At 54.8% G+C, this 21,815-nt stretch overlaps 1 protein-coding gene across 4 annotated transcripts; it reads left to right on the forward strand.

Moving 5' to 3' along the window:
- Positions 1-365: 365 nt before the first annotated feature.
- FBXL19 (F-box and leucine rich repeat protein 19) lies at positions 366-20,833 on the forward strand. Of its 4 annotated transcripts, none has more exons than XM_065924681.1 (11): positions 366-693; positions 1,981-2,181; positions 3,530-3,673; positions 3,797-3,883; positions 3,977-4,195; positions 4,687-4,848; positions 5,977-6,488; positions 14,556-14,719; positions 14,787-14,981; positions 19,984-20,202; positions 20,310-20,833. In XM_065924681.1, exons 2-11 carry the CDS (start codon positions 2,005-2,007, stop codon positions 20,486-20,488), a joined length of 2,058 nt encoding a protein of 685 aa, XP_065780753.1. In that variant the 5' UTR covers positions 366-693; positions 1,981-2,004; the 3' UTR covers positions 20,489-20,833. The 4 variants fall into 4 exon arrangements, with proteins under 4 accessions (XP_065780753.1, XP_065780754.1, XP_065780755.1 ...); XM_065924682.1 differs by having other exon boundaries at positions 14,820-14,981; positions 20,310-20,832; XM_065924683.1 differs by having other exon boundaries at positions 4,687-4,719; positions 14,820-14,981; positions 20,310-20,831.
- The last annotated feature ends 982 nt before the right edge of the window (positions 20,834-21,815 follow it).

Raw genomic sequence — 21,815 nt, forward strand, 5'->3', positions numbered from 1 at the left:
AAATCTCTATCTCCCAAGGGTCGCGCGCAGGGGGGAGGGGGAGAGGGCGGGGGCGCGCGCAGGCTGGGGGGGCGGGGCCCAGCAGCGTCCTTCACCCCCCTCTGCTCGCCCCATAGCAGTAGCGCAGGGGGCCGCAGACCAGGGGCGGGCCCAGGGGAGGGGGGCAGGTTACAGGGACCCCCCCCTCCCCGGGAACCGGCGGTGGGCGGGGCTTGAACCCCGGAAACGGTAGGGGGTCCTAGGCCTGGCCCTGGACCCCTGGCCAGTGGAAATCGGGAAGGGGCCAGTTAAAGGGCCGGGGGCGCTGGGGAGAGGCGGGGCGGGGTGGGGGGAGGGGAGCTGGGACTCGGACCCCCGCACTGAGTGGGGCCCGGGCAGAAGCTGTGCACCCTGCGCCCGAGGAGCCCCCGTTGGCCTGGGGGGACTGAGGGACTGAGCCCCCCAGAGCAGGACCTCCCCCTGGAAGGGCCGCGCCGCAGCCCGTGGGAGGGCCTCGCCCCCGGCGCCCCCCATCTGCACTCGCCGCCGTCCCGGCCTCCGCCGGAGGGAGGGGCCGAGCGCCCTCGGGGGGCCGTGGACCCCGGCGTTCTGAGCGTTCCGCGCCCCGCGCCGCCCGGCCCCCCCGCCGCCGATGGCCGCCGACCCGCCGGGAGCTGCCGAGAAGGGAGAGATGGCTCCCGGGACACGTGTGAGGTGGGTTCATGCGGCTCCTCCTCACCCCCAGACCTGGGCAGCTCCTAGTCCATTCATCCTCAGCCCGGCCTCTCTCTACCTTGCCCGCCCCCAGCCTCACCCTCTCTTTGCGCCAAACTCCTCATCTCCAGCCCTCTTTCCTGTTATCTCTCAACCCTGGGGAACTGGCCTTCCTTCCTCGACCCTGCTTCGCCTTGCAGACCCCCATCCCCGCCTGCGGTTGCAGCCCTCCAAGGCCCCTCCCCTGGAGCGCTGGAGGGCTCCTCTCCCCCCATGGATGGGTCTGGAAAGGGGGAAGCTGGGGTAAGACTCTGGATATGAAGAGACCCTCCAGGCCTGCTGAATCTGTGTGGGATCTTGGAGGATCTGGTTTCCCTGGGAAGAGGAGCCCAAGGGATTCCAGACAATTAGGGATGGAAAGCAGCTTGGGAAGCTGGGAGGCAGGGGGCGGTGCACATGAGCCCATCTTGAGTTTTATGGAGATGTCAGGCTGGATTCTAGAATCCCGGGGAATCTGGGAGATTGCCCAGGTTTACCTGGAGACCCATAAGGAGGCTGTGTTGGAGCAGAGGGCGATCTGTGTGGAACAGAGTTGACATTTGGGGCCACGGAGGCGTTCTGAAGCAGCGTCTCAAAGAAGGTCTGTGAGCGCTGGGAAGTTGGGCAGCCCGGTGGATCTTTAGGGGTTAGATTTGTGAGCAGGTTCCCATTGAATCTGAGGAGGAAATCTAGGCTTTAGGGGAAGAGGAGTTGGGGGTTAGTAGCTTCTGAGAGAAAAGAGAGAGGTCTGGATTTGGTGATCAGGAGTCTGTGGGGATCTGGGAGGTAAATTTGGAGTGTTTCAGCTTGGGGAGAGCCTGGGATGGAGCACATTTGGAGAACAGGGGAAGAGTTGGGACCTGTCTCAGGTGACTCCACAGACAAGGAGCCCCTGGTTTTCCCAGGAGCTTCGCTGCGGGGATGTCGGTGGAGAGGCCCTTGTCCCTCTCGGTGTCCCTTCGTCCTCCCTGGATCAGGCGCGGGAGTATGAAAGAGTAGGAGTGAGGTCAGGAAGCTAGTTCTCAGGGCTCCCGGAGGAGCCAAGTGAGCTGCTTCAGGAAGAGGGTGGCCTTGCCTAGAGGGAGGGGAGTTCCTCTGACCTTTTGCAGGAGGGGCACCTCCTTGTTCCTTGTCTCCCTGGGTAGGAAGCCAAGCTCTGCCTGCCTAGGAGTGGGGGCAAAGCTACCAGGAGTCTTGCCGCCCAGGGTCCCTGTGGGCCCCCCTGACCTTGCCACCCTCCACCCACAGCCCTCGGCGTTGCTGACGCCCCCAATGTCGTCGAGCAGCCGGGGGCCGGGGGCCGGAGCGCGCCGACGCCGAACCCGCTGCCGCCGCTGCCGGGCCTGTGTGCGAACTGAGTGCGGGGACTGCCACTTCTGCCGAGACATGAAGAAGTTCGGGGGGCCCGGGCGCATGAAGCAGTCGTGCCTGCTGCGGCAGTGCACCGCCGTGAGTGCTGCCCCCTTGCAGGGGGTCACCCTTCCCCAGCTGACCTCAGCACCTATCTGGGGGGCTGGGGGTGACTCCACTGGGGATCATGGAAAGTTGCCATAGGTTCGCTCATTCATTCACTGGCTGGTTCACATATCCGCCAGGCCCATTTCTGTCCTCAGCTTCAAGCTGGGGCCAATGTTAGGGTCCACAGAAGAATCCCTCCCACTCCCTACCTTCAGGCTTTCCCCAACTTTAAGAGGCAGAGACCCACAGAAAGCTCGGGCCCCCTTGGACCCCCTCCCCAGAGCCAGGAATGGGTCTTTGCCTTCTTTGGCCTCTGTTTCACCTGTGAGGGTGGTCTCGGATTTGAAGCTAGTCTTACCCACTCTTTGACCTTGAGCAAATCACTATGACCCTCAAGGTACCTCCTCCGTTAATGTTTCCTTTGCTGAATTGTAAAGGTCAGACAGCATGGGTAAGAATGTACCTGCTGCCAGGCGCGGCACACAGTGGGTATCCAAGAACCATGGGGCTGTGCCCGCCTTCCTCATCCTGAGAGCTCCCCAGGACTCCGAGAGTGGTCCTTTCCCAGTAGCCGTAGGACCGGCGGCATCCTGTGCTCCCCGTGACCCCACCTCCCTTTCTCCCTGCCGTCACCCTTCCTGGTCTCCTTGCCCCACAGCCCCTCCTGTTTTCCTTTGTCCCCTGACCCTTGCCTCACTTTTCTTCTTCCCCACCTGCTGCCTCCCTGAGCCTGCCTCACAACTCTCTTGATATGACTCAGTATTACCCCTGATTTTTTTCCTAAAGTCATATTGTCTGAGAGCTGCTCTCCCTTCCCTAAGATCAGCCAGCTGCCCTCAGTGTTCCCAGGGGTCTTGCCAAAACCGGGTTCATTGTGGGGTCCAGGGCAACCCCCATACGGCTCACTGAGCAAACTCAGACTCACCCCAAGCTGTCTCCATGTTCCCTCCAGCTCTCTCTGAGTTTGCTGTCACCTTATCATATAGTCTTCCCTCCTTTCCCAAAGCCAGCTACCACATCAGGTTACCCAGGCCCTGGATTCAGATGCAGCCATCAACAGTGACAACTGTGTATCTACTACCTTTTCTGCATTATCTCATTTTTATGACAGTCCTGCAAGGAAAAACTTCCTAGCCCCATTTGACAGATGGAGAAAGACATAAGGGGGTTAAATCAGTTCAAGGTCCTACTGCCAAAAAGGAACAAATTCAGGATTTGACCCAGCTTGCCCCCCTGGGTTCTAAGCCTCATCTCGCAGCTGGCCGGGGTCCCCAGAAAGAACAGTCTTACTCCTGTGGCTTGCTTTTGGGGTCCCTGACACCCCCCTTTCCCCCAACAGCCCGTGCTCCCACACACAGCTGTATGCCTCTTGTGTGGGGAGGCTGGGAAGGAGGACACAGTGGAGGGAGAGGAAGAGAAATTTGGTTTGAGCCTCATGGAGTGTACAATCTGCAATGAGATCGTCCACCCTGGCTGCCTGAAGGTGATGGTCCTGGCGACCCTGGAGGCCGGGGTGGGGCTCGGAATGTCAGGGAGTACGGAGCTGGGGTAGGATGCCTCTTGAGTTTTTTGACACCTGACATCCACTCCCTGCCTCTGTCTACAGATGGGGAAGGCTGAGGGTGTCATCAATGCAGAGATCCCCAACTGCTGGGAGTGCCCTCGCTGCACCCAGGAAGGCCGGACTAGCAAGGTAGAGGTTGGGGCTTGGGTGGGTGCCAGGCTCTGGGTAGGCAGGAGGTCGGGGGTTGGTGCAGAACCTCACCCTCAGCTTCCATCTCCCCAGGATTCAGGTGAGGGACCAGGCCGCCGCAGGGCTGACAACGGCGAGGAGGGCGCCAGCCTGGGGAGTGGATGGAAGCTGACGGAGGAGCCGCCACTTCCACCACCTCCACCCAGGCGCAAAGGTCCCTTACCTGCTGGGCCCCCCCCAGAGGACGTGCCTGGGCCCCCCAAAAGAAAGGAGAGGGAGGCAGGGAATGAGCCCCCTACCCAAAGGAAAAAGGTGAGCCAGGGAGCATGCTCACTCGATCCAGCCTGAGGGATTTTGGGAGCTGTAGTCTGTTGCTTTTGGGGGGAACCTGGGACATTCAGCTTCATGGGTTCCCCCAGGGGTTGTTGTGAGATGTAGTTCGGAATTTCAGGTGGGAGGATGGCGCATGTTCAGTGTGGAGGAGAGGTACAGGTGAGAAGCTACTGGCGCTGGATAGGGAAGCTTTGGGTGCTTTAGGGAGGAGGGAGAGAGCATGCTCAAATTAGCGACTGCAGAGGAGGAAGGAGGGGCTGGAAAGGGCCTGAGGGGGAAGAAAGCGGAGATGAGAGCATGCTCAGTGAGCCAAGACACTGGTTACCAGATGAGCATGCTCAGAGTTCTCTCTGAGGTGGGGGCTTCTGGGATTTGTAGTTTTAAGAGGCGAGCATAGATCTTAGTTTTGTGGCCAACCAGGGGCTAATGGCATTTCTCCCTTGCCCCCTGTCTCCTTCTTGCCCTGGTAGGTGAAAGGAGGCCGAGAGAGGCACCTGAAGAAGGTGGGTGGAGACGCCTGCCTCCTCCGAGGATCGGACCCAGGCGGCCCCGGCCTTCTGCCCCCCAGGGTTCTGAATCCAAGCCAGGCTTTCTCGTCCTGCCACCCTGGGCTCCCTCCCGAGAACTGGGAGGTGTGCCGGGGACCTCCTCCCTCCCCTTCCCACTTTCCTTTGCCCCACCCTCTATCCTAGAGAAAGAAATCTGTCCTTTCCTGCCTACCTTGTCCTACCCACCCCTTCTTGGCCATGATGGGCAGGCAATTGGGCCCCTGGGAAGAGTAGAGGGGAAGAGTGGGTTGGGGCCAGGCCACAAGAGCCCTAGACTTGCCAAGAACCCTTGGGGTATCGTTTGACCCATTTGCCTCATCTTTCCAAACCTTTAAGGGGAAAGAACTGAGTTCAAATCCCTGTTCAACCATTGACTTGCTGATTGGTCTTGGCAGCTTATCAGCTGCTCTGTGCTTCAGTTTCCTCAGTGAAATAGACATGATACCACTTTCCTTACCCGGTCTATGCCACAAAGCTGTTTAATGACATAACTGAGTTTTGTAAACTGCAAAGGGACTAGATTTGAGGGAAGTAAGGCCCAGAGAGGTTTGAAGACTTGTCCAAGGTCACACAGGAAAACTAGCATTCAGCTGTCACTTTGCACTTTGCACATCAAATGCCAGGGTCTGCTTGACTGCGTTCAAATTCTTCCTCTGCCATTTGTCAGTTTGTCACCTTGGGCAAGTTCCATAATCTCTCGGAGCCTACATTTCCTCATATCTGGAAAGAGTGGGCCAAGTAGCCACTGCATCCCAGCCCTGTGAGGATGTCATGAGTCAGCGAGGGTGGGAGGCTCCGCCCAGGGCCGGATGATCGTTGTTACTCTCGTCTCATTGCAGAGACACTCGAAGTTGTTTGGTCCAGTTTTCAGTGTTGTAGATGATGAGAAAGGGGCTTCCCAAGGTCACGGAGAGAATTGATAGCCAGGTCAATATGCAAAACTAGATCTGTAACTGTTCTCCACACCTCACTGCTTTTGGAAACTCATAAGCTTTCGAGACACATAAGTCTTTGAATTCTTTGCATCAGCACCTTCCTGTGACAGATAAGGAAAGTGAGAAGTTCAGAGAGGGGCATGACTTGACTGAGGCTCCACAGGGCAGGAACTCAGGACTGTCCCTCTGGCTATTCATTCTGCCGGTGACTCCTCGGGGGTCGGGGGATGGGAAGGCAGGTGCCAGGCCCTAGAACAGCCTCCATCTCTCCCTGCAGAAACCAAAGCCGCCTTTGGCCTCTGCTGAGGGCCCGGCGGTGCCTTCCCCGTCACCCCAGCGGGAGAAGCTCGAGCGCTTCAAGCGGATGTGCCAGCTGCTGGAGCGGGTGCCCGACACATCCTCATCCTCCTCGGACTCCGACTCAGACTCCGACTCGTCAGGCACATCGCTGAGTGAGGATGAGGCTCCTGGCGAGGCCCGGAATGGGCGACGGCCAGCCCGGGGCAGCTCGGGCGAGAAGGAGAACCGCGGGGGGCGGCGAGCTGTGCGCCCTGGTGGCGGAGGGCCCCTCCTCAGCTGGCCCCTGGGCCCCGCACCCCCGCCCCGGCCCCCACAGCTGGAGCGGCACGTGGTGCGGCCCCCGCCTCGAAGCCCCGAGCCTGACACGCTGCCTTTGGCTGCTGGATCCGACCACCCCCTGCCCCGCGCCGCCTGGCTGCGTGTCTTCCAGCACCTCGGGCCCCGAGAGCTATGCATTTGCATGCGAGTATGCCGGACTTGGAGCCGCTGGTGAGTGGCCTGGACAGGCCTTGGTTCCATTGCCCACACGCTCCTCACTCGCTGGGTGACCTGCAGCAGGTCCCTGAGCCTCTCTGGGCTGGGTGCTTGTACTGATGATGCTTCTATAGGATGTACATACTGTCGTTGGTACTTCTGTATTGAGTGTGCCCAGGCTGCTTTTGATTTATTTGCTCACTGAACCCTCACAACAACTCTATGAGGTGGGTATTGTTATCCTCATTTTCAGAGGAAGCTGAGGTCAAGGTCACGTGGAGAGGAAACAGTAGAACCAGGAATTTGAACCTGGTCCTTCTGACTCAAGAACCTTTCTCCTTAAAATTATTACTTATGAGTGTTTGATATGTGCCAAGTATAGTGCTGACTGCTGTACCCGCATCCTCTCACTTGCTTTTCACCTCTCTCTTCTGAGGACAGTCTTATTGATCCCACTAACACATAAGAAGGGGCTTCCCAGGTGGCTCAGCAGTAAAGAATCTGCCTGCCAGTGCAGGAGACTCAGATTCCATCCCTGGATGGGGAAGATCCCCTGGAGGAGGGTGTGGCAACCCACTCCAATATTCTTGCCTAGAGAATGCCATGGACGGAGGAGCCTGGTGGGCTGCAGTCCGTGGGGTCGCAGAGAGTGGGACACGACTGAAGTGACTTAGCACACATGCATGCACACCTAAGGAAGCCCTTTACGGGGCTTCCTCCCTTCCCACTGCCGAGGGCATGAGTTCAATCCCTGGTGGGGAAACGAAGATTCTGCAAGCCATGTGGCACAACTTAAAAAGCAGAAAGCCTTTTGCTGAGCGGCCCCTGCTCCCCAAGTGGCAGGCATGTTTGGGCCTCCTCATTATGCTTGGAACTTCTTTGTGGCCTGGAGCCACCACCAGCACCTTCCACTTACCCTCCTCCCATCTCCCCACTGCCTCCTGAGTCTTGTTTCTATAGGAATGAGGGTCAGCCTCTCCAACCCCTGGTCTTACTCTTCGGTCCCGTCCCTGACAAGCCCCACCCCCAGCTCTCCTCCAACACTCCCCCCACACCCCAAAAGAGCACATAGAGGCTTTCTGCATGCTGACAGCCTTCATTCGTTTTCATGTTCCCATGTGAGTATTTGGGGCAAATACCATATCTCTTTTATCTTCATGTTCTCAGCACAGGACAAAAGGTAATGTGTGTTAGTCGCTCAGTCGTGTCCGGCTCTTTGCCAACCCCATGGACTATAGGCCGCCAGGCTCCTGTCCGTAGAATTCTCCAGGCAAGAAAATTGGAGTGGGTTGCCATTTCCTTCTCCAGGGGATCTTCCCAACCCAGGGACTGAACCCCTGTGTCTTGGATTGCAGGCAGATTCTTTCCTGTCTGAGCTACCAGGGAAGCCCAAAGGGTAATGTAGGTGCTCAAAACACATTTTTTTAAGTGAATAAATCCAGGTTTTTCCCCCAGGCCCTTCCTGTGGCCCGGGCATCCTGTTGGGATGTGCACACATTAGTTGATACGTTCCTCATACTAACAGCAGCCCTGTGAGGGGGGTCGTGAGAAGTCAGTGCAGTCAGTGGCTGACCTTAAACCCCAGTCCTTTTCCTTAGGATTCTGGTGTACTTGTTCACCCTTGCTGGTCTGTGGAGGCTACAGAGCTACGAGGAGGGGAAGGCAGGCTCTGGAGATAAATTACCCATAGTTGAATCTTTTTTTTTTTTTACATTCTTGTTTTATTTGTTTGTTTGTTTGGCTTCACCAGATTTTAGCTGTGAGCTCTTAGCTGGGGCATGTGGGATCTAGTTCTCTGACCAGGGTTTGAACCTGGACCCCCAGGAAAAGTCCTCCATAGTAGAATCTTTGCTGAGCTGTATGCTATCAGCCTATTTCCTTCTCTGCACATCAGTTTGTGCATGTTTCTTCATCTGTTAAAACAGGAACCAAGGCATTTACTTCATGAGTGTTTTTGTGAGCTGATAGAATAAAGAATTGAGGTCAGTACCTAGGAAATAGAAACTTCTTAGTGCCTTAACAGCAAACATTATCACTGGTTCAGCTACAAATGTTTACTGAAAGCACAGACTTTTAACATTCTGGGAACTCAGATCTGTGCCCTTGGAAGGGTTTTCAGTCAACCTGCAACATAGTAGAAACAAGTAGTTACAGCAGTTGCTGGGATCACCTCCTCCACCTCTAGAGGTTTGCCAAGGCCTCTTGGTCAGGGCCAGCCCTGTGCTTGGTGCATGGGACCCAGAACTGATGAAGACCCAATTTCTGTCACAAGGGGAGACTCATGACTGCAGGTGGATGAAGCAGAGAAGCTGGACTGGATGGTGGTTTTCTGCTTGGGCCTAGGCGTCTAGTCCCCATGGGTTTCGTTACCTGTGACTCCTGTACTTCTTGGATGAGTGGCCACAGGTGGATTGCTATACCTATCAGGGCCTCAGTTTTCTTATCTGTAGTCTGGGTTCATATCAATACCTAGTAGGGATGAAATGAGGTGATTCTTGGAAAATATTTAGCACAATCGCTAAAGGGTGCTAAATGCTCAACAAAATGGTGGTTTTGGATGAGCAGAATGACGGTAGGGCTGAACAAGGGCCTGAGGGGGGCACAGTGGGACTAGTCCAAAGGCTCTGTCAACCTGGGCACAGAGGCAGGGCCTGGGGGGATGAAGAGGAGGGACTGGAGTTGAGAACTTAAGAAGCAGGATGACTTGGATTTGGTGGCAGTAGGGTGACAGGCAACTGGGTTTCTGGTCCATGAGCCTGGATGGGCAGCAAGATCATGGCCCAAGCTTGGGAATACTTAGCCGGGGCAGGTTCCCGGGTCAAGTCAAGTGCTCACATTTGCCAGGTTTGGTCTGAAAGGCCTTTGGGCCCATCAGGAACTAACAGGAGAGCACCTGGAGGTATAGGTCTGTTGCTAAAAAGAAAGATCCAAGTTCGGGAGTTTTTAACCTATAGATAGCAACTTCAAGGAAGAGGGCAGAAATCAGAATGTCAGCACTTGTGAGTTAGAGAAAGGACTGCAAGAGACTTGGAGGGGATTGCGAGCAGAGTGTGTCCTGAAGGAGAGATTGAGGAGAGAACAGGGTTGGGTGTTGGCGAGAGGTCATGGGAGATCAAGGACCAGAAGTGTCAGTTGGATTTTGCTCCAAGTAGGCCTGGCTATCTTCTGCTGTGCTGTGTGGGGGTGAGGGCACTGGAACCAGGTCGCCTAGAATTGAGGTTAGACTTGATCTGTTTGTTCTCTGCCATGTCCCTAGTTTCTAGGATACCCGGCTTACAGGAGGTACTGAAAAAACACTTGTCGAATGCATGAAAGTGAGGAAGTCAGGATGGAGTGTGAAAAAGAGGCAGCGAAGGTGGAACTGGATAGAAATTTGTAGGTGGGAGAGCAGGAAGTTGCAGGCTTTCCCGTCGGATGGCTGCCATCTTCTCTTGAAAATGGGAGGCACAGTGATCTGCCCAGGTCAGGGGAGGGAGGTGGGGTGGTGGGGGGAGGCGAAGCCTGGGGGAGTTGCAGAGTCCCAGGGAAGAGGGTGGAGACTTCACTGGAAATGAGCAAGGAAGGGACTACACTGCCTGGTCAAGTCAGCTGGATTTGGGACTAAACACTGAGGGATGGATGGAAGGACCTCAATGCCAGCAAGGAACCCAGAGAGCTGATAAGGAAGAAGTGGCTTGGGTTGGAGCCTGGGAAGCTGTGAAGTCCTTACGGGTAGCAGTTTGGGCTGGTCTAGCTCTGTGGCTCCAGAGGGCCTCTGCAAGAGGGAGGTTTTGGACTCAACTTTGGAGGTGGGGTGAGTTGGTCAGGGGTGTCTGGAGTCAAGGGAAAAGGGAGTGGGGTAGGGCATTTGGCCATCAGGCTTGACCTCCCCTGGGTGATGGATGCCTTGGCCTTGGACTTCTTCCAACCTATTACTAAGTGTCATTCTCTAGTCTAGAAAGAGGGCTTCCCAGGTGACTCAGTGGTAAAGAATGTGCCTACCAGTGCAGGAGATGTGGGTTCGATTCCCTAGATCAGGAAGATCCCCAGGAGAAGGAAATGGCAGCCTGCTCCAGTATTCTTCCTTGGAAAATTCCATGGACAGAAGAACCTGGTTCATAGGGTCACAAAGAGTCAGACACGACTTAGTGACTGAGCGTGCATACCCTAGTCTAGGAAGAACCTGTCTATGGCCCCCTGTCACCCTCGCAACAAGCTTCCATGGTCCTGTTGGACATTTGGACAAGAACAGTGACTGCACTAAACACTTCCTCTGCATCGTCCCCCCCCTTCTTTTAAAAACATTTTTCATTTAATTATTTTAAATCACTGTTTAAAAAAAAATGAAACTAGAGTTAATTTACTCTCCCTTCATTTTTGCAGCAAACCTGTGAAGTCAGTACTGCTTTTACGCCATTTTATGGTTTAGCAAATGGAGGCCCAGAGAGAGCAAGTGACTTGCTTAAGGTCACTCCGAGCACAGAGGCGGCAGAGGTGGGGCTTCAGTCCCCACCGCTCACACTCCGCACCTCGGAACTCTGTGCCCATGTTCATCCAGCCTGGCATTCCAACCTTCCTGGCCAAGACACCCCTACCCTGGGCTGGCCGTCCTCCGTAGCCTCGCCCCTGCCTCTTCTCCATGTTGGAGCTCTCGATCCAGACCATGTAATCAAAGTGGGACCTTGAAATCAGTCTCCTTACCTCCCTGGACCTCATTTTCCTGACCTCTAAAAAGGAGATGGCGATTATAGTATTCACCTCCTAGGGCTGTTGTGAGGTTAAATGTGTAAGGCGTAGAATGCAGTAAACCCTTGGTGAACATGGGTTTTCATGGGTGAACATGAGGCATTCATGCTGGAGTCATCGTCTTCGTCATCCTCATTGTCAAGGTGAGATGATGAATCGCCTTTTGTTCCTACTGCCTAAGGTTCTCAGAGCTCTCCCATTTTTTTTTTTTTTTCCTGTGTACTTGGCCAGGACGCTGGTTCTTCCTTATCTGAACTCAAATCTTCTTCCTCCTCCCCTCGCTAGAATTAACTACTGCTGTGCATCATGCAGGATCTTAGTTCCCTGAGCAGGTATCAAACCTGTGCCCCCTGCAGTGGAAGCGCAGAGTCCTAACCACTGGACTGCTAGGGAAGCCCCAACTGTTGCCTGCCTTCAAGTCTCAGATCTGGCACTGCCTCCCTGGGAACCTCCCCGTCCCAGTTTCTCACCGGCTCTTATCATGTCCCTTGTTGCCCCAGTTACTGTAAGACTCGGCTGCCTCCCCCGTTTCCTTACTGTTCAGTGTCTCAACACTTAGTATCAGTAGGGGGCCCTCAGTGACTGTTGCCTGCCACTCTGAGATTTTAAACCCAGTGTTCTGGTCGTCCAAGGGCAAAGGGACAAATTAGCTGCAGCCAAGAAAAATCAGGAGAGACTTCCTGGAAGAGGAAGCACTGGAGCTGGGCCCTGAGGGATCCTGGTTGGTTGGCAGTTCCATCAAAGACAAACACGTGCCAAAATGGGTTGGCACCAGATAGCAGGTGTCTGTTGGTAAGCAGGTGGTTTGGCCTGACTCTTGTGGAGTGCAGTATACAGATACAGCTGGTGGCCTGTGTGTGCCCTTGGGGGACAAGGGTTCCCTACTAGCCACGTAAGATCCAGGAGGGCTTCAAGTTGGTGGTGACAGTTGAGTTGGAACTCATGACTGGGTCAGAGTGAGCAGAGAGAAATTTTGGATGGAACGGGATTTCACGGAGTGGAAGGAGATAAGGGACAGAACCTAGGGGCAGAAGCTGGATTGAAGGTGGGTAGTTTTTTTTTTTCTTTTCTTTTCCTGTTTAGAATCAGAGAGATTTGCAAGTGTTTATTGTTTGAGTGGGTGGAACCAGGAGAGAGAGGCTAGAATGCTAGAAGAGGAAGGGAAATGGTAGGAGGTGGGAGGTGGGACAGAGGGTGGAGTTTTTTGGATCAAAGCCTTGGTGTATGTGTTTCCAGCTTTCCCTAATATGTCACCCAAGGGTTCCCAAGTTTGCCTGAGAGTTGCAAGTGGCACAAAAATTTGGCTTGATCTTTCTATTATTAATAGTTTTGAAAAGAAAGTTCCTCCATTGGGTGCTATTATATCTTTCGGATGCTTGCATGCTCAGTTGTGTCCAACTCTTTGGAACCCTATGGACTGTAGTCCACCAGACCCCACTGTTTATGGAATTTTCCTGGCAAGAATCCTGGAGTGGGTTGCCATTTCCTCCTCCAGGGCGTCTTTCTGACCCAGGGATCGAAGCTGCGTCTCATACATCTCCTGCATTGGCCAGCAGATTCTTAAACACTTGACAACTTTTCTAATACTTATCTCTCTGTTTAACAAAAATAGTCTTTAGATGGCAACCAAAAGCCGTAGCAACACCTAGCTAGAATTTAATAATCCTAGTCTGTTTTTGTGGTGTTTATGTCTTAAGTGTAACATATGTATGTGAAACTATACTAGTTTTCAGTGCAAATGCTGGTTTTAAGAATTGATTTAAAGATAAATTTACGTTCTGCAGATAAGTGGATAGTGAATGACTGGAGTTTGGGCATCTCTGCCCCAGCCCAGGGCTTCCTGAAAGGAAAGCCTCCAGAAGCGGGACTGGGAGAGAGATAAGAGACAGCTTCCTGGTTCCCCTCCCCACCCCTGCTGCTTCTGATACAGTTCATCTTACCCAGTGGGAACTTTTTTGACATGACTTTGAACTACTGTACTGAAAGAAACTTTTCAAACCACATCTCAAGGAACTTTAGTGTATTGGGTTGGCCAAAAAAAAATTGTTCGATTTTCCATAACAGCTTATGTGGAGGGAAACCTGAATGAACTTTTTGGCCAACCCAGTACTACAGTGTGTTAGTAGATGACTTCGGCAGAGATGGGGAAGCGTTCCCTGGTAACATCAGTTTGGGAAGCCCTTCTCCAGTTCCCTGCATGTTGGTCTCATCAAGACTGTCAGAGTTGCTGGGGACCAACCTGTTTCACTTGATGCAGGCCTCATTCATCTTTGTAGTTTCAACGACTGGGACCTACTAGGCCTTCCATAAACACTGACTGACCGAATCACTGGGAAGCCATAAATGAAGTGTGTGGTAGGGGTGCTCCGTGGGAGCTTTGGGTGGTCCACGCTCGGCTTGGGATCATCCATTCATGCAACAGATGTACAGCAGGTCACCTACACCTGGCCGGTGCTGGGCACCCCTACACCAGGGGTGCTGAGAGGAAGAAGCCAGGGCTGCCCTGGCGAAGTCTCCATTCTGGCTGGAGGCTCACAGTAGTCACAGACTAGTAAGTCAAGCCCTGGGCAGCTGGTCCTCAGGATGAGCAGACTCAGATCACGGGCAGGAATTAGTAGAGGCTGAGAAGTACCCACAGCCACCATAACTGGTGAGAGGCCCAAGGCAGAGGATGGGGGCTGCTGCTGGATCTCTTGGGGTCTCCATCAAATACAGTGTGTAGAGTGCGTGTGTCTTTGGCACAATGCTTTGAAAGCTTTAGGCCCACTGATTATAGATTTTTTTTTGGTTGGGCTAGATCTTCACTGCAGGGCGAGGCCTTCTTTAGTTGTGATGCTCGGGCTCTAGAGCACACAGCCTCAGTAGTTGAAGCACGCAGCTTATCCAGGTGCCCCGTGCTGGCTCTCTAGTGGCAGTACATGGGCTTAGGTGTCCCACGGCATCATGTGGGATCTTAGTGACCTAAGCAAGGATCAAACCCATGTCCTCTGCATTGGAAGGCAGATTCTTAACCACTGAACCACCAGGAAAGTCCCTGTAAGGTCCACTAACTATAATCCCGTTTGATCTTAAAACCACCTCGTGGGCAAGGCCCACCTGTTGACTATCATCTTTTGTGTTATAAACAAGATCTGAGGCCCTGGGAGAGGAATGGGCTTGCCTAAGATCTCACATCCAATTAGTGATGGAGTTGAACCCCAAACGCAGTGTTCTTGGCCTGGGACCTGGGGCTTCCTGCCCACCCTTGCTGTTTGGTATGGACCAGGAGAGAGCTGGGGTGAACCAGGGTGGGGACATAGGTTCCCTGAGACTGTGAGCTGAGGACTGAGGTCTCTGTCTCCCCCTTGTGGCCAACAGGTGCTACGACAAGCGTCTGTGGCCTCGAATGGACCTGAGCCGGAGGAAGTCACTGACCCCGCCCATGCTTAGTGGTGTGGTTCGCCGCCAGCCTCGAGCCCTGGACCTCAGCTGGACAGGTGTCTCCAAGAAGCAGCTCATGTGGCTTCTGAACCGACTGCAAGGTAGTGCCGGGTGGTGAGGTGGGGCGGGGTGAGGGAACGGAACAGACCTGGGACGGACCCCTCCTAGCACCTGTTTCCGGGGACCTCCCCGCTCCCCCAGGCCTGCAGGAGCTGGTGCTCTCTGGCTGCTCCTGGCTCTCTGTTTCTGCCCTGGGCTCAGCCCCACTGCCGGCCCTGCGGCTCCTGGACCTCCGCTGGATTGAGGATGTTAAAGACTCCCAGCTCCGCGAGCTGCTGCTGCCTCCGCCAGACACCAAGCCAGGTGTGGCCTCTCGGCTCCTTTGTAGGAGGGTTTGGACAGGCTGGGGGATGAGGCCTCCACGGTCTCTTCCGATTCCTGCTGGGTGTTAAAAGGATTTGGAGGACGGATAGAGCTTGTGAGGTTGAGGAGACAGACCCTGCTTGGCCCATGTTCATTCGTTCACTTTCCTACTGTGTGCTGGGCCCTGTGATCAGAGCTGAGGGGATGGGATGAGGAAGATGTAGCCCCTGACTTCCAGAGGGGAAGATAATTAGGGGATGAAACACAGTGTGGGACAGGAGGATGACACAGAATTCTAGGAGAAGCCAGAGGATTGTGAGCAAAATCTCTGGGTGTGGTGGGCACTATTAGGGGAGACTTCTCCCAGGGGAGCAGCAGGACTGCTGTGGAAGAACGCAGGCCTGGGGTGGCTGGTCAGTTCCATTTGTCAAGAGGAGCCAGACAAAGGATCTTCTGCGAAATATCCTGGTTTTTAAATGATGGCGCGTAATTCAGATTCTTTTTAAAATTCATGTGTTGGCCCAGCAAAGATATGATTGAGCAGTAGAATTGGCCCCTAGATCTTCTTGCCCTGAAGTGAAACGATGAGGACTTTTCTGAGGGAGCAGAGCAGAAACAAGGGAACCAGCTGACTTGCACGGTTGTGTGGAGGTGGTGGTTTCATTTCCTGAGTCAGACCCCAGCCACCTCTTCACCCTGCTCTGGCCCTGGCCCCTGCCACCAGGTAAAGTCAGCTTCATGGCACGTAGCCTCTGGGCCCGGACCTGGGTAGAGCCCTGGAGACCTCACTGAGTGAGCCCCATTCCCCACACTGGTAGAACCCCAGTCATGCAGAAAGAGAAGGGCATGACGTGGTAATGGCTGTGGTCGGTGAGAGGGTGGCGGGGGTGGGGAAGGAGGGCAATGAGAAAAGCCCTCCTTAAGGAGGTGCTATTTGAATTGAGTCCTGAAAGAGACAGGGTTTTCCCAGGGAGTGTGAAGGAATAAGCAGTTTTGTGAGGCCTGAGAACCATATTGGCAAAGAGGGGATGCTGGGAACTGGGACTGGTCTGGTAAGCACCAACCTGGTCACTTTGGGGGTCCTATTGAGGTGTGAGGTGGGAGTGCTGAGGCCTGGGGCTCTTCGTCTAGTTCTAGCAAGGAGCTGGGATACTCAGCATTTTCTCTGGTCCCCACCAGTCTGTTCTCCATAATGAAACCAGGGAACCACCCAGAAGATCAGGTCTGTCCACATCACCCCATGCTCTCCACTCGTTCTTGTTGTTCCCTGGTGCTCTTTGGATGCAGATCAGTATTTTACCACGGTCGAAAAGGCCACTGGTCTGGCTCCCACTGACCTATGCTATCCTCACATTTCAGCCACCTCAGCCTCCTTGCCAAGTTTCCTCCAGCCCCAGGGCCTTTGCCTGCTCCTCTTTGCCTAGAATGCTCTATCCTCCTTCACCTAATACCCAACCACTTTTTAGGCCTCAGCATCAATGTTACTTCCTCCTAGAAGCCCTCCAAGATCTCCTCCATTGAGATGAGAGTCCTTCTTTCAGAGAGCAGTCCCCTCCTAGCATACTGATTTGGTTAAAATCTGTCTCCTTCTACAAGGTTCTTAAGTTCCATGAGGTCAAGGACTGTCAACTCACCCCAGCACCTTGCTTTGGGAGCTCTCTCTCTCATGGCTCCCTTCTTGCCACCCCATCCCCCTCACAGCAGTCTTGGAAGGGGAGTAGAGAAGGAACTAGGATTTCTGGGTGAGGCCCCAGAGGGCTTGAGTGAAAGCTGCAAGTCACACAGGCCAGGCCAAATCTGAGCACCCACCGGTGGCCCTCTCTTCCTGGAGCTGGACTGAGCATTGAGAGCAGTGCGTTCCATGAGGTGAGAACGTGCCGGTTGCCTGGCAGACCAACTCCATCTCCTCCTGCTTGAATTGACTTCAGTCTAAGCCCCTTTATCAGGAGCTCCCAAAGGTGAGCCGTCCAGGCCCCCCCCAAGCCTAATATGCTCCTTGAGACTCTCCCAACATTCCCCCCCCCCTTGGCTACACTAGGTCTTTGTTGCTTCACTCTGGCTTTCTCTAGTTGCAGCAAGCGGGAGCTACTTTTTGTTGCAATGCACAGGCTTCTCATTGCAGTGGCTTATCTTGTTGTAGAGCAGGGGCTCTAGGGCACACGGGCTTCAGTAGTTTTGGTGCTTGGGCTCAGTAGTGGCTCACAGGCTCAGTTGCTCCTTGCATGTGGGATCTTTCTGCACCAGGGATCGAATCCATGTCCCCTGTATCGGCAGGCGGATTCTTAACTGCTGGAGCACCATGGAAGTCCTCTACGCCCACCTCTATCCCCTTGGCTTCCTGTCCTCGTATGGCATCCCTGGATCAACACTGCAAGTTTTCCCACTTCCTTGCTTTTGCCCCTGCTGTTCTCTGCCTGACTACGCTTCCCTCCCCCATTCCTTCTTATTCAAATAAATCCCTGAAGGCCCACCTCAGTGAAATCCTCCTTGAGCCCACTTGCCTTGCCCCAGCCACACGAGACCTCTCTCATCCGCTTCCCTCTGTTGGCCTTTAGTTGTGGCCTGAGGGTGAGGGCATCAGCAGGTATATCTCCGCTCCAGGCTGTCAGCTCCTCAAAGTGAAAAGGAGAGAATTCAGAGCTCGCCACGTAGGTGCCCAGAGGTGGCCTGGCAGGTTACAGAAGTGGTGAGCTTAGTGCAGGATGTTAGGGACTACACCTTGCCACCCAGCTTCAGCATCATCATGGGGTGAATGGGGTAGCCCAGTGATGCTCGATCTTACAATTTATCAGGGAAAAGCTCCATATCAAAGTTTCTTTATAAAAATGGCCTTCTATGTAGCATTCCTGGTGGCTCAGATGGTAAAGAATCTGCCCACAATGTGGGAGACCCGAGTTTGATCCCTCAGTCAGGAGGATCCCCTGGAGAAGGGAATGGCTACCCACTCCAGTATTCTTGCCTGGAGAAGTCCATGGACAGAGCAACCTGGTAGGTTACAACCCATGGGGTCGGACAGGAGTGAGCGATTCACACACACCTCTTACGTAGCATCAGTCATTAAGAAAAATGTGAACACTTTGCGGATCCATAAAACACTCCTGCAGGCTAGTTCCCTGACTTGGTGGTGTATGATCTAGTTTATTTATCTCAGGGTGAGGCCAGGGCCTGGAAAGCTGATAGCATTGTGGTTAAGAGTTAGGACTCCCAAGTCACAAGGCCTGGTGTCTTGGCTCTGTTCATCCATAATCATGTGATCTTGCGTAGCTGGCTTGGGGATGTAAGCCTGAGTGTTCTCATCTATAAACAGGAATGATGCTCAGAAAACTTGTCTCCTGAGGCTGTGGTTCTTAAAGTGTGGTCTTGGGACCAGCAGCTCAGCGTTGCTGGAAAACTTGGTTTTTCCTTTGTCTGGATTTTTTTTTTTGACCATGCCATGTGGCATGCAGGATCTTAGTTTCCCAACCAGAGATTGAACCTATGCCCCATGCAGTAGAAGCACAGAGTCTTAACCTGGGCCTCCAGGGAAGTCCCAGGAGAACTTGTTAGACTACCTGGGGGCGGGGCCAGCAATTGGTTTTACCCAGCAGCCCAGGGAGATACAGAAGTTAGTCTCTGTCTGTCTCCCTCTCGTTTTTTCTTTCTCTCTCTCTCTCTAATTGGAGAGCCACTGGGCTAGGGGCAGGCTGCCACTTAGCCGCTATCTGGCCTACAGTGTGTGGTTAAGCATAGATAAAAAAATGGAAATGCAGGATCATGGTAGATACAATATAAAGGAAAGCTTTAGGGGCAGAGATGAAGGGTAGGACCTCTTCTACCCCAGAGCTGGAGGAAGGGGAGGCCTCTGAGCTCAGATGGGAAAGCCAGGGACCCTGGCCAGGCAGGGGACTGAACACAGGTGGCGTTGGGCAGGGTCCCCTGTGGAGTCTGACTCAAGTGTTTCTGAAGGAGGGAGAGGAATTTGGAGCTGAGACAGGGGTGAGACCTTGTAGGAACGCGAATGTTCTCCCAAGTAGATTAGACTTCTCTGAGGTGCCCTTGGAGAGTTTTCAGCAGAAGAGGGATGTGGTCTCACATATTTGAGAACTGCTCTTTTTTTAAATTAATTTTTATCGGAGTATAGTTGCTCTCCAATGTTGTTAGTTTCTGCTGCACAACAGAGTGAGTCAGCGATATGTATACAAACATACATCCCCTCTTTGGGGGATTTCCTTCCTGTTTAGGCAGCAGGAGATTCCATGAGCAGTACAGTGGGTTCCCATTGCTTACGTGTTTGATACACAGTATCAGTACTGTGTCTGCGTCAAGCCCCCTCTCCCAGTTGTCACCCCGCCCCCCTTTTTCCCTTGTGAGAATCTCTGTCTTTTGATGAGTGAGGAAGTGGGACAGGAGGCCGTCCTGTTGGGAATGTCATTTGTTGGATGAGTGACTATATATTGACAAGCATCTATGTCCCAGGTCCTATGCACAGATCAAGAACAAGACAGACAAAAACTCCTGCCTTCCTGGAAGTGGCATTCTGGTGCAAGGGTCCCCAACCCCCAGTATCACTCCCCATGGCTCCCGGTCACTCCCATGACCACCTGGACCGTCCCCCCCCCCCCACCCCCCAGCCCTGTCCGTGGAAAAATTGTCTTCCATGAAACCAGTCCCTGGTGCAAAAAAGGTTGGGGACTGCTGTTCTAGTGGGAGAGGAAAAAATATGTCAGTGAGAAAAAGAGGAGAAGGTGCAGGGAAGGAGTTGGAGTACGTGGAATGTTATGGTTCCGAATGGCATAATCGTGGAAGGCCTCCCTGAGGAGGCAGTGTGAGGAGACAGATGAAATGATGGCGGCTTGTGTGGGTTTGGGGGAGAAGGGCAAGCCATGAGCCACACAGAAAATGCAAGCTGAGGTTCCCTTAGAGTGGGAGCAGGTCAGGGGGTGGTGAGGGAGGAGGGTGGAGACATAGCCGGTGCAGGAATGGGAGCGGCCCACAGTGGTGACCTCTTCTCTGCCTGCCGCAGGGCAAACGGAGAGCCGAGGCCGGCTGCAGGGGGTAGCAGAGCTGCGCCTGGCCGGCCTGGAGCTGACGGACGCCTCCTTGCGGCTCCTGCTGCGCCACGCACCCCAGCTGAGCGCCCTGGACCTGAGCCACTGCGCCCACGTTGGGGATCCCAGTGTCCACCTCCTCACGGCCCCCACCTCCCCGCTCCGAGAGACCCTGGTACACCTCAATCTCGCCGGTAAGCGCCGTCCCTTATCTCTCCATCCTTCCAGCCTCCTGGGCCCTGTGGTCCGGGTGGACCCCCTGCTCACATTCTGGTCTCAGCTGCCGTCGCCCCACCCCCAGGTTGTCACCGCCTCACGGACCACTGCCTCCCGCTGTTCCGCCGCTGCCCGCGCCTCCGCCGTCTCGACCTGCGCTCCTGCCGCCAGCTCTCCCCGGAAGCTTGTGCCCGGCTGGCAGCCGCCGGGCCCCCTGGCCCCTTCCGCTGCCCAGAAGAGAAGCTGCTTCTCAAGGACAGCTAGTTGGGTGCCCCCCACCCTCCCCCAGGACTCATCAGGAGCCTGGACCTCAGGCCTTCATTTCACCCCTGCCAGGAGGCCAGGTCACCCACCTCATGACTTGGGACTCCTGAGTTTTACGACTTGGGGTTCCTGCCCAGGGACTCGAGCCAGCCTCCCCCACTCTCTACCCCCTGCACTGATATCTCTGGGGGTCTCTTCTTCCCATCCCCTCCCCCTTCCACCTGCTTCATCGACCATCCCCTGGGGGAAGCGGGTCAGAGGTACTGGGGGGCGCTGAGCCAAAGGGCTGGTGGGAGGGGGGTTGAGGTGCAGTTTGAGGGGGGGATGAATGGGGAGAGTATCTGCACACAGGATGCTGGGAGCAGGGGGCTGGGGGAGGTGGAGGATGGGCTGGGGGGTGGGGGGTGGGCAGAGAGCAGACCATCAGGGGTTCAGGGAACAAAGACCAGATACTTGGAGTTGGGGGGGGTAGGGTGGGGGGGCCAAAAAGGGAAACCAGAGGAGCAATTGGGGATCCAGGTGTCGGAGATGAGGGGACTCGGGGAACCAGGGGAAAGCAACAGGACTGAGTGAGGGGCGGGGGGCAAGAGCAGGTGCAGGCAGGGAGGGTGGTAGTAGCCCCTCGGGGTCACCCCTCTCCTTCCTCCCTCCCCGGATTTCAGTTCCTTCTCCCCAACCCTGACTCCTTGAAAGTCACTGACAATGGCAGCTATCTTGAGGAGTGGGGCCCGCGGGCCTGCCCGCTGTTCAGCGCGCCCTGGGGAGTGGTGAGGGGTACCCCAGCCCTCTACCCGCCTCCCCGCACTATACTTGAACATTCATCTGTACTGAAGTGTTACTTGAACCGGGGGAACCTCGGACCTGGGGGAGCCAGAGCTTAAGGGGACGGGACCAGCTTGGACTGAGACTGGACTGGTGGACCACCGAGTTCGGACTGGACCACGCCAGGCTCTCTTGCTTTACTGTATTGAGCAGCTCCACCCCTCCTGACCCTGAGGTGAGGGCAGGGGGTGGTGGGCAAGCCCAGTGATGGGGAAGATGGGACTCCTCCAGCTTGGCTCTTCCCACTCTTTCATCGTCATGGAACCTTGTATCCCATTTGCCCAGGGAACTGCCACTCCTGGTTGCCATGGAATTAGCAGCCAATGGACACCTCCCAAAGCCAGTGCTAAGGCTGGAAATGGCCCCTCTTAGTTGCCATGGGAACTTAGTAACGACTCGGCCCTCTCCTGGCCCTTCCTCTGCGGGGGCGGGGCTTTGGGAGCCAGGGGTAGGGGCAGGGGCCAGCTCCCGCCCCTCAGCCCGGGTCTCCCTGGGGAGCCAGACT

Source organism: Muntiacus reevesi, chromosome 2 (assembly GCF_963930625.1).
Source record: "Muntiacus reevesi chromosome 2, mMunRee1.1, whole genome shotgun sequence".
NCBI lineage: Eukaryota > Metazoa > Chordata > Mammalia > Artiodactyla > Cervidae > Muntiacus > Muntiacus reevesi.

Bases quoted from the DNA above. Each gene is read 5' to 3' on its own strand.
- FBXL19 (XM_065924681.1), top strand. From the start codon at position 2,005: ATGTCGTCGAGCAGCCGGGGGCCGGGGGCCGGAGCGCGCCGACGCCGA. The intron at 3,884-3,976 runs GTAGAGGTTGGG...CCATCTCCCCAG, and splicing joins AGGAAGGCCGGACTAGCAAG to GATTCAGGTGAGGGACCAGG. The intron at 20,203-20,309 runs GTAAGCGCCGTC...CCCCACCCCCAG, and splicing joins GGTACACCTCAATCTCGCCG to GTTGTCACCGCCTCACGGAC.